General features: G+C 47.3%; 1 protein-coding gene across 1 annotated transcript; it reads left to right on the top strand.

Moving 5' to 3' along the window:
• Positions 1 to 285: 285 nt before the first annotated feature.
• Positions 286 to 6,073, top strand: ACTB (actin beta). The gene is made up of 6 exons (XM_029577005.1): positions 286 to 436; positions 2,196 to 2,324; positions 3,045 to 3,284; positions 3,879 to 4,317; positions 4,685 to 4,866; positions 5,438 to 6,073. Exons 2-6 carry the CDS (start codon positions 2,202 to 2,204, stop codon positions 5,579 to 5,581), a joined length of 1,128 nt encoding a protein of 375 aa, XP_029432865.1. The 5' UTR covers positions 286 to 436; positions 2,196 to 2,201; the 3' UTR covers positions 5,582 to 6,073.
• Positions 6,074 to 11,968: the final 5,895 nt, after the last annotated feature.

Consider the following 11,968-nt stretch of genomic DNA (forward strand, 5'->3'; position numbering starts at 1 on the left):
CCCTGTGACACTGCTGAATGGTGAAAGATCAGGAAAAAATGCATTTTATGTTCCCCAAGGGCTTTCCATTCTGATTTTATGGAGTGCACTGGTGAAATCCAGGGCTGAGGGTGGAAAGGTCTGGGGGAAGCCCATGCACTGCATTGTGCTGGGAGTCAGCCCCTGGGATGGGGGTTGGGGCTGCTTACAGCCAAACTGCTGCCTATTTTTTTTTTTCCTCTGAAATCATAAAAAAGCCTCGGACTGCTGCAGCCGGCGAGGGAGTGACGCCGGGCCAATCAGAGAGCTCCTTTCCGAAGGTTACCATTTATGGCTGGAGCCGCCGAGCTCGTGCCGGATAAAACCCACCGCGCGCGACAAGTCGGAGCTTCCTCTCCTAAGCGCGTGCTCTGCAACTACCGGCGGCTCCCTCAGGGCGTGACCTTCCCGACCAGAGGTAAGGGATGGGGCTCGGGGCCATTAAGGATGGAAAATGACCGGGGGGGAATAGGAGGAACGCTCTATGGAATAAGTGAGTTGGGGGGGCTCTTAAGTGTGGGGGTAGTAACGACATAGAACGAGCCATGGGGGGCGTCCGCTCTGGCAGGGGCTCTTGGTGAGGGGGTAGCCCCGTTGTACGGTAAGTCGGGGGTCGGTTGTATAAAGAGCTCATTGTGGGGACAGTAACGATATAAAGCGAGCCATGGGGTGGTCTCTGTACCGTGAGCCCGTTGTGGGGGGGGGGTCCTAGCGATATAGGATGAGCCATGGGGTAGTCCCGCTGCACGGTGAGTTGGGGGCCCGTTGTGTGAAGGTGGGGATAGTAACTTTATATAGACCGAGCCATACTGTGGTTTCTGTACAGTGAGTTGGGGGGGGGGACCGCCAGGGCGCCCGTTACCCGTGAAACAAGCTGCGGACGCTTCCTGCTGTGTAACGCGCTTTTCTTAGCTGCTTTGCTGGGGCGTAACGCTTTCCTATGGGTCGCTGGGAGCGAGCGCTGGTGTCGGTTCCCCCCCCCCCCCCCCCGACGCTGGCGACCACTACTCGGCTGGCAACGCGCCTTGGTCTGAGCTGGCGGCGGATGACTCGGGCACGGGAAGCGGCGTGCTGAGGTCCCCCCCCCACCCACCAGCAATCGGGGCTGGGAAGCCGCTGTTCGAGATCCAGCGATACGCTGGGAGTTGTAGTCTCTGCACTCTAGCCGCCCTGGGCTTAGCCTGGCCACGGGCGGGGTCTCTGGCAGTCTGGACTGCCAGTCCCAGAGTGCCATGCGCCGGCTGAGCCGGCAAGGAAGCAGCGGCGCCGTATAGCGCGCGCTCGCGTGTTGCTGCGGCGTCGGACGCCTTGCACCAGTTCAGTTGCATGGAAGCTTTTTAGGTCGTAAAACTAATTATTATGCTTTAGCATATCCAGATTCTCACAGCTACTCTATTTCATGACCATGGCTGAAGGTGTTAGTCCTTTAAATGGGGAAAGTCGAATTTTTCTGGTTTTGATGTAGCTATGCCACACTTAAGAGCTAGTCATATCCCTTCCCCGAAATACCACAAATCGACATTTGTGACGTTGAAGTTATCTTGTGTATAAGACTTGCCGAGAGACTGTCTAGATATGTTGTTCCCGGGTGGGGGTAGTGAAATTTGTCTTAGTCATGCATTTGAATTGATCACGCTACAAATACATGCCTTGCGCCTATGAGGGGAGGAGGGTGGGCGGCCCATTCTTAGAACAGTTCTGCAGAATTTTTGCGCATGCCCCACCCCTGCCTTTTGTAAAGCAGTTCTAACTATTGCCTTTTATGGTAACACTGAGACTGAAGCAGGGACTTCCTTTTGTTGCAAATCAGTGCTGGATGTAACTGTGCAAACCCATGCTCCCTCTAGTGGCTCACTCGCACTATTTCAAGCGACCACAGAGCAGGAAGCAGGGCTGGGAGGTGGCTGGTGCATACTAGCCTAATACAACATTCAGCTTCTCTAGCCTGGTTTCTTGACTTTTAAGTTCAGAACTTGTTAGCAGAGTTTCAGGTGACATATCTATCACATTATCACTTTAAGCGGGAAATGTGCCTAGTTCTTAAACTGGCATTTTGGTGGAAATTGAGCCATTAGTCTCCTGTTAACTTTATTCTTGGGAACTTACTAGTATTTTAAGTCCCTATATCTAAAGTGTTCAGATCTGATGCTGCAAGTAACTGTCTTTTCCTTTAATAGATAACCATGGATGATGATATTGCTGCACTGGTTGTTGACAATGGCTCTGGCATGTGCAAAGCTGGGTTTGCTGGAGATGATGCCCCTCGAGCTGTCTTCCCTTCCATTGTCGGCCGCCCCAGGCACCAGGTGTGACTTATTTCTAAGTCTAGTTCAGACTTGAACACTTTCACCTATTTCTCAAAAGGAATCCAAAGCAGTGCATACAATTCAAATGTAGCATAATCAAATATGAATACAACTAGAAATCCCTAAATATGCTTCTGTGAAGGTCCTTGCCTGTATAACAAGAAATCACTTGACCCCAGCAACGTTTTAAAGGGAAATGGGGGGGGGGGTGTTCTATAGCTGCATTTTCAAGACTGATCTAAACTTGAATGCATGGGTGGCTTCAGAAATGCTCACTTATTTGTATCCATTCATGCTAAAAGTCATTGCCTTAACTTACTGTTGTGCATATAGACTGCTCTCAAGGCAGCTGCTTTTCTTGGCTTTCTCATCAAATTAGTTTGCTGGCAGACTAGTTTAGGTTAACCACTTGCCATAACACTGCCACTCTGGCTTCCTTAAGTGTAATCATCTAATGCAGTGTTCCTCAATACTATGTTGAGGAACATCTAGCCAGTAGAGCTTTCAAGAATGCCACAACGAATATGCTGAAGCTGCATACAGCAAGAACCCAGTGCCCAAGTCTCCCATACATAATTGTCACAATCCTGAAAACATGACTGGGTGTGCCTCAGGACAGGATTGGGGAAACATCTAATGTGAAGGTCATTGATACCACAGCTAATTAAAAACATTCTTAAAATTCAATATTTACACTGAAATGTCTTGTGCATTGTGCAGGGTGTGATGGTTGGCATGGGCCAGAAAGACAGCTACGTTGGTGACGAAGCTCAGAGCAAGAGAGGTATCCTGACCTTGAAATACCCCATCGAGCATGGCATTGTCACCAACTGGGACGACATGGAGAAGATCTGGCACCACACCTTCTACAACGAGCTCCGCGTCGCTCCCGAGGAGCACCCTGTCCTCCTCACAGAGGCTCCCCTGAACCCCAAAGCCAACAGAGAAAAGATGACACAGGTGTGTTCCTTGACTTTTTTGACTCTTCTCTCCTTTAAGAACTTTGCAACATTTCTGTTTTCCTCCCAACTTATTTCCCATTTCCCATTCTTCACAGGGTTCTCTTGTCCTGACCCGAGTCCTCTATCTTGGAAGGTTTAGTTCCCTTTTCTTGAACTATTCCTTTGTTTTATAGCTTACCCTAACTGCTGTTTTTCAGAGGTTACTAACAGTGTGACTCACTGTCAATGAGTATGTGACACCTTGGTCTTGGATTGTGGGTGACTTTTCCTGCTTTCTACTCTGCCCACTTGCTTGGCTTTCTCTTATCTCCCTCCCTTCCCTATCTGGTGTAGGTGGGCATGCTGTCCTGCAAGTGACTGGGAGGGACAGTTATGGTGGGTTGGCAGATCACAGTGTCTTGTTTAGCTTTTGTACATACACACCCCTGCATGATTATTGCATACAACAGTGACAGGTCAAACTTTCCCAGACCTATTGCGCATGAGATTTCACAAAAGTAAATCACTGAAACCTACTAGAAATTTTTACTGTTAAAATAGCACATGCATGAGATTTTTGGGACTAGCATCTAATTGCTATCTTGTCTTTTAGATCATGTTTGAGACCTTCAACACTCCAGCCATGTACGTCGCCATCCAGGCTGTGCTGTCGCTGTATGCCTCTGGTCGTACCACTGGTATTGTGATGGACTCTGGTGACGGGGTTACCCACACAGTGCCTATCTACGAGGGCTATGCCCTGCCCCACGCTATCCTGCGTCTGGACTTGGCTGGCCGTGACCTGACAGACTACCTCATGAAGATCTTGACTGAGAGAGGCTACAGCTTCACCACCACAGCAGAAAGAGAAATAGTCCGTGACATCAAAGAGAAGCTGTGCTACGTTGCCTTGGACTTTGAGCAGGAAATGGCCACTGCTGCCTCCTCTTCCTCCCTGGAGAAGAGCTATGAGCTTCCTGATGGTCAGGTGATCACCATTGGCAATGAGAGGTTCAGGTGCCCAGAGGCCCTCTTCCAGCCATCCTTCCTTGGTAAGTCTTAGTGATCTGACTACAATCGCTATAAAGCCTCTAGCAAGTCTTTCATGTATTGGACAGATTGGGGCAAGTCACTTCCCCCTTCTATTGCTTCAAGCACAAAGTTAGGTTTCCTCTTGGGCAGGGAATTAACTACAGTAAATTCTAGCTTACCTAAAGCATAGCTTTGAAAAGGGTAAACTAAAAGCTGCATGGCCAAATCACAAAACTGGTGTTTTTGACAAATAGAATACCTTTCCATGTTGCAAGTGTAGCCCAGTAGCACATTCTTTGCAGCATAGAACAGCAGAACAATTGACTTAAGGGCATACCCTCACCTGTCACATTAGTCCCCTTGCATCTAATTGAATGCTCTCCACAGGTATGGAAAGCTGTGGAATTCACGAAACCACCTACAACTCCATCATGAAGTGCGATGTTGATATCCGTAAGGATCTGTATGCCAACACTGTGCTGTCTGGTGGAACCACCATGTACCCAGGGATTGCAGACAGGATGCAGAAGGAGATCACAGCACTGGCACCCAGCACAATGAAAATCAAGGTGAGACTTCTTGGCTCTGTAGCATTTTGCTTATGCTCTCACTATATTGACATGAGTCACTAAAGCTAAACACCTTCCCAGTTAAAGGTGGGGGGGATAGGATTTACCCCTTGGTTCTCAAATTTGGGTCCTGAGATCTATACTACAATCTGATACTGGTTGGTGCATTAGTCCAGGGTCTTAAGTTGATACTGAAGGTGTATGCCCTAGATATATCCAGGGACCAACAATGACATCCTTGCATAATTGCACTAGTCTACATAGCAGGAAAAATAAAAAAAAAAATGATACCAATGACTTCAGCTGGTGTGGTCTGCACTCTTAACTCTTTAACATGGCTCAGGGAATGGAAGTTAAGAACACAATGACAGACCAAATCCATCCAATGTGCCCTGCAAGCTTCTTATAATGCAGCTCCATGCCGTTACCCCAGCCTTATGTTAAGGGTAGCAACAAATGCATAACTACTGCTCACAACACACAAGTAGCCTTTTAAATTCATACAGTGCTGCTGCTTGACTGCTCTTGAAATTGGCCTTAAGCTTTGTAACACCTCTGGTCTTCTCTGCAGATCATTGCCCCACCTGAGCGTAAGTACTCTGTCTGGATCGGTGGCTCCATCCTGGCCTCTCTGTCCACCTTCCAGCAGATGTGGATCAGCAAGCAAGAGTATGATGAATCTGGGCCATCCATTGTCCACCGCAAATGCTTCTAAAATGGACTATTGCAAGTTGCACCTCATCAAATGTAACTGCGCAGAAAGAACAAATACAAAATTGGCATGGCTTTTTTCCTGTTTGACGCTTGACTCAGGATCAAACTGGAATGGGGAAGATGATGGCAGTATTGTGGAGCAGATTCCCCGAGTTCTACAGTGCATCTGAGGACTGATTGTACATTTTAAGTCATTCCAAATATTGTATAATTGTTACAGGAAGTTATTTGCCTCTGTGAAGGCTGCCCAGCCCAAGGGAGCTCATACTGATCTATTAGTGGTAGTATTGCTTGTATGTGAACTTCATGTAACCCAACAAGTCTTTGTATTGTCTGCCATCAATTTCTTTGGCAACCAGTGAGCTGTCTTCGGTACCAGCCAGAAGGTTTACATACTCCAAGAGGAGTCAGATCTATGGTGCCAGTAAATGGGGAGGGAGGCCACCTGTACACTTGAGTGAAGGTCAGTTCAAATAAAGTACACTTAAAGGTCTGGGAAGTCTCTGCTTCTTTTCTGGGTTGCTTGAATGACTCTTCCTTGCATGTGCTAGTTAAGCATATAGACAGCTATCTTTCTGCTTACACTAACATGGCATGCATTGGAGTAATGTAAGACAGGCCCATTCCATCTGTCTTAATTAGACCTACTAGCCAGTTTGGTCAAGGATCAAGCTATAGTTGATAACTGTTCCTAGTCAAACTTTTTATACACACCTCTGCTAGAAGGGGAACACTCTTCTGCCTTACCTGCTAATGTAACCCTCAGATATTACACTCTACCATCAATTTAGGCTAACTTCCATTTTGCTATGGAATTCAAAGTTGAGCTCAACTCCATTGACCATCACTTGCTAGGTAGCAATGGTCTGTAAGTGAATCTCAATTCATCACTAGTACACAATAGGGCACTGTCGAGCTTTATTTGCAGGGTGATAGTTGTCAGCATAGCTTACAATGCTAAAGGCATCTATCTGCACTTGGGTATCTCAAGACCAATACAGCAGGGTCCTAGCACTGAAAGAAAAGGTTAGTGCTAACAACCCTGAGCCTGCATTAGTCTCTCTACTCTGGTTCTAAATTGCACTGGGTCTTTTTGGACTGTTACTTCCTTTATAATGCAGTGGCTGTTGTGCCACTTGAATACATGGAGGAAAGGTACAGCTTTGTTTAATCCTTCATGCCATGCTTTTCCCCTTTTGTGTCTGCAAGCTGAAAGAAAACAAACTTGTAGCTGCCAATAGCAACTGCTTCACCTAAGAAGGCAAACATTTCATCTCAGAAGTAAGACACTTGCAAAAAGAAGTTGGGGAGGTAATCTAGCCACTTGGTATAATCTACAGCTTACCTGCACTCAGGAGGACTATCAGCCCTCAGCTTTGCCCTTTATGTATTACTAGAGGTGCCAGCATGCTGAAACCCTGGAGAAGCTACAGGAAAAATGCACCATTTGTGCATGCATAATGTGAGTCAAGCAGTACAGTCTTCTTATAGGATGAGTGCAGGTGCTAGGAGAGTTCTAACTCCATACATTTCCTGCAAGTGTCTGGACTGAGGAGGTGGTAAAATGCTCTAGATGGGATTAACAAGTAAAGTGAGGCTAGTTCTGAAAGGCTGTAAACCCTCAGTGGCTGGTCTTATGCCTTATGCCTAAAAATAGGCCCAATGTGGACTGAAAAGTAAGATATTGGGTCTATAAGTGGATATTCACAGACAAGACTGCAAGCAAATGGCCATGAAGTGGGTACATTGCTAGGAAATAGTCTTGCTTTAATTACCTTTCAAAGATGCTAAAGGCAGAGAGTGATTTAAAAGGATAAAGCTGATTCTAGCAGGATGCAGCCTTGGAAGTCAATTTTCTAGAGTAGCCATTACTAAGGACCTATTCATAGTCTAATCTATATCCCACCCTGTGCCCACCACCGTGGTTTCTCCTTAGCTATTTGGTGAATGCTGGTCCTCAAGCAGGCCTGGTTTTCATGATATCCTCAATATGCATGCAATAGATTTTGCATTTGACTGGAGTTGGCCACCCCTGATTTGAAGGGTACAAGTAGTACCATGCATAGTCCCCTTAACGTCAGTCTCAAATACACTTATCTCACCTGGTATGAGTCGTAGATCAGGCTCTGGTTTAGACATAAGCAACTGCTTAGGGCAGGGATGAGCAAAATGGGTGCTTAAATAATCCCAATGGCTATGCTGTTGAGTCTTGGGGCCATGGAGGCACTGCAAGCTAAGGAAGGAGAGAGCTGCCTGAGGCTTGTGATAGTGTGAGCCTACCATAGCCATTTGTCTCTTTCAGTGGGGCAAGGAGAGGAGCAACCCAGGAAGCCCTTCCACCCTCTGAGGAATCCTTAATCTGGGAGAGAGATGTCAGCTGCTGCCTGGGAGGGGAATGGGCAGAGGATAAAGGCAGTGTACAAAAGTTAAACCAAATAAAAAAGATGAGCAAATTAGGGAACAGCAACAATGAAATTGGGCAAAGTAGGGTAGAGGTTTTTTTTCAGCTCTTAAAAAAATTCTGGCTAGCATCTTAAAAGTTTTTTGAAAAATGTTCCAGGCCTTACTATTGTAGTGTTTGTCCTGTGTCTTTCTGTTTATCTGGTGGGCTTTGATCTGTCTGGATGGGGTATGACTACCTGTGTTCGTCTGTCTGGGTTTGTTGTGTCTGTGTGTCTTCTGACTGGAGGTGATGCAAGTCTGCATTTTTCTGTCTAACAGGTCGATACAATAATTTGAGCATTAAAAAAAAACTATGCACTGGCTGTTTTAACTCCCAATGCAGTAAGCTAATGATATGCTAATACATTGGGAGTTAAAACGTGCAAAAACTTTAAAATGTGCATTCAGCACAAGCCAAAAGTAAAATTGGTTCTTACCTGCTAATTTTCGTTCCTGTGGTACCAAGGATCAGTCCACCCCGCTGGGTTGTCTCCCCTCCAGCAGGGGAGTCAGAGAAAAAACTGAAAAGGCACTCCCCCCTCTTAACCTGGCGTGGCACCTGCGATCCTTCAGTATACATAATATCCAAGCAGAATAACCAACGAAAGGATAAAAATCCCCAAATATAACAACCAGTGGCTACAACAATACGCGCGATGAAATAAACAAACTGTACCGCCGCAGTACTTTGTAACAAGGAAGACACCTTCCAATTCCTGCAAAGAAAAGAACTCTGCCAAGAAAAGAGGTAAACATACGGAAAACGGGCTCTCCAAGAACCAAGGGTGGGCGTCTGGACCGATCCTTGGTACTACAGGAACGAAAATTAGCAGGGCAATCCTACGCTCAGGATTGTCAGTCCTCTCTCCCCTCCTCCCGAAGCAAGGCGCGAAAAGCAGCCTTGCTCCGGGAGGAGGGGAGAGAGCACTGGCAGTGTAAAGCGACGAAGCGACTTACTTTTTTTGCAGCCCCCCCCTCCGGAGACGGACATCGGTGAGGATGACCGCGGTTCCCCTGCCTCCAGCTGCCCGTGAAGATGGACGCCTGCACGGGCGAAAGCGGCCTCTGTTCGTGCAATTGGGCCGCTCAAGGCGTGACGTCACGACGTTTGGCGTCACGGCATGTGACGTCACGACGTTTGGCGTCACGGCATGTGACGTCACGTCTTGAGCTAAGTCGCTTCGTCGCTTTACACTGCCAGTCCTCTCTCCCCTCCTCCCGAAGCAAGGCTGCTTTTCGTGCCTTGCTTCGGGAGGAGGGGAGAGAGGACTGGCAATCCCGAGCGTAGGATTGCCCGTCCTCTCTCCCCTCTCTCTTGCTACTTTTTTTTTCGCTTTTTCGCCTTTTTTTTCGCTTTTTTCCGCTTTCGTTGCTTGCTTTGGGAGGAGGGGAGAGAGGACTGACAATCCTGAGCGTCGGAGAACCGTCCACTTCCTGGTACCTGTCATTTCAAATGACAGATACCAGCGTGTCCGTGAAGCTTTAGGCCCGCGCACCCAGGTTACTGTATAGGCGCTGTATAGCGCTCTATACAGTAAAACGGGTTGTGCGGGCCTAACGCTTCACGGACGCTTCTTACACGCAGCTTGCATTTGCAAGCTATTTACATACAGGATCAAGTGGTAGGTGAGCTGGACTGTGCGTGCGGCAACCGCGGGTGCACCGGGCACTAACGCAGCTCTTCCTACCGCTCGTTACTGGATTGACCTGTTAGCCAGGTAAATATTGATATATCTGTGTATTTGGTGCAGGTCACCGCTACTTATTCAGATAAGTACAGACTTAAACGTGGGCATTTTTAAACTTCTTACAAAAACTTTTCCCCCTTTTTTTAGGGGTTTTAAGTGCTAGCGCAGTAGCACTGGAAACTTAAAATCCTGCTCTGACCTGGAGTTAAATTTCCAGTGCTAAAAAAATGTGTGTTGGCCTGATGCAGTGCCCTAATTTCCATGGGATTTCCATGTGAGGGGGCGCAAAGCAGTTCTCCTGATTAGGAGTGTAAGTTTTGTGTGCTGAAATGCAGGCATCTTTCTGCATCAGCCTCTAGGTGTGGTATTTATGTCTCCCATTCTGTAATTCTGTGGATGTCTGTGTCTAGCTTTGGGGTATCTATCTTCTGTTTCTGTCTGGATGTGGGGGTAGCTATGTCTATGCTTGTTTTTCACTCTCTCGGCTTGGGTGTACAGTGTCTGTGTCTGGCTGGGTACGGGGTGTCCGCCTCTCTATCAGGCCGATACAGAACGGTGTGCTTGGCCCCCGTTTGGCCACACATTGTCGATGTGCTATTATTACCCCTTATACTGTAAGGGGTAATAGCGCGTGGAAAATGCGCGGCCAACACCCCCCCCCCCCAGAAACCCTCCAAAGGCAGGAGTTAATTTCAGATGACACCGGGCAAGTGTACAGAAAAGCAGAAAAAACTGCTTTTCTGTACACTCTCCGACCTAATATCATAGCGATATTAAATCGGAGGCCCCAAAAATTAAAAAAAAACCAAAAAAAAACTTGCCCGCGGGTTGGAAAACGGATGCTCAACTTTGCCGGCTTCCGTTTACCGAACACGTGGCTGTCGGCGGGTTTGACAACTGCTGCCAGTAAAATTAAGCGTCGGCTGTCAGACCCGCTGACAGCCGACGCTTCCGCCAATAAGAAGGTGCTAGGGATGCGCTAGTGTCCCTAGCGCCTCCTCATTAGCACGGGCCTGAATTTAAATAAAGAATCGCGCGCCCAGGAGAGGTGCCTGGGGGCGCGCCGGCTCTCCCATGGACTTTATTGAATGGGCCTGATTGTGTGAGCTTACTCCTTTCAGCAACTTGAAAAAAACCCCAGAATGGGAGCTTTGAGCCACCAGTTGGCAATGTGGCTGCCTGATGAATACCCTTCCCATACGTGTGTATGTACACACAAATGTATACAGTATAGTAATCCACCTTTGGGGGGCTGAAACAAATTACATGACTGGAAGGGGGTCATAGCTCAAAAGGTTTGCTCACCCTTACCTAAGATACCAAATTTTGGCGAAATTTCAAGGCTATAGAAGCCTGCCTCTGCATACTTTGGGGCCGTGTCTTTGTACACCTTCAAAGGCCTATGGGTGCCACAATCTGAAATCTGGCCATGTTGACCCTCGACCAGAAGTGAAGAGATTTGCTTACAGTAGTTACACAAGAAAGTGGTTTGAGTATTGCTCTGAATTAAAACGTTTCAACGATCGAGGTTTTGGGACTAAGGTCCCTCCCTTAGTAAAAGCAGGAAGATTTCATCTCAAAAAGTTCCAGTTTCGTTGGCTGGTTTTTTTTTTAAACTCCCTTTCTGTTAGGTGAGTTATTTACTCCCTTTCCGCTTATGGGAACAGTGAGAGTGGAAGCTACAATGAATAAATCTGGGATCGATCTCCACAGTGTGAGTGTAGGGCTAGGTCTGCCCCTCTGACACCTAAGAGGCAGGAAGGATTACAACACTTTGCTTCCAAAGGTCGAGCCAGTAGTACAATAACTGAATACTTCTAGCACCAACCAGTAATAAATCCTCTTTTTTTGCATACACAGCAAGTTGAAAAAGTGCAAGCTTGGCGCGTGGTACAAAGGTGTAAGTCTGGCCTGGCGCTGCTCCCCTACACATCCATCGGGGACCCTCGACGTACACGGATTTGAAAGAAATTTGGTAACAATGGGACCCGAACAAAATTTCAGCCAAATGCATGCAGGGAGAGGGCCCCTGCTACGTGCGTACAGACAGCAACAGCCTACAAAGCCGAAGAAACACCTTGCTCCCCAGTAAAAACTTCTAAAATGATTGCAACAAAGCCACACAGAAAAAAAAAAAAAAAGCCAGATGTATTTTCCATTGCTCTTTGCATTTGTGTTTAACTTCGTCCAGGCAAGACCGCGTTTATTTCCCACCTACGGTACCAACCCCACGCTAACTCTGCCTCGCCCGGGCTCGA

Source organism: Rhinatrema bivittatum, chromosome 14 (genome assembly GCF_901001135.1).
Source record: "Rhinatrema bivittatum chromosome 14, aRhiBiv1.1, whole genome shotgun sequence".
In the NCBI taxonomy this organism is placed as follows: Eukaryota; Metazoa; Chordata; class Amphibia; order Gymnophiona; family Rhinatrematidae; genus Rhinatrema; species Rhinatrema bivittatum.

What these genes read in the sequence shown, in the direction of transcription:
- ACTB (XM_029577005.1), top strand. Translation starts at nt 2,202, where the DNA reads ATGGATGATGATATTGCTGCACTGGTTGTTGACAATGGCTCTGGCATG. An exon ending in TCGGCCGCCCCAGGCACCAG is followed by an intron (nt 2,325 to 3,044) that starts GTGTGACTTATT and finishes TGCATTGTGCAG; the next exon opens with GGTGTGATGGTTGGCATGGG. An exon ending in CCAGCACAATGAAAATCAAG is followed by an intron (nt 4,867 to 5,437) that starts GTGAGACTTCTT and finishes TCTTCTCTGCAG; the next exon opens with ATCATTGCCCCACCTGAGCG.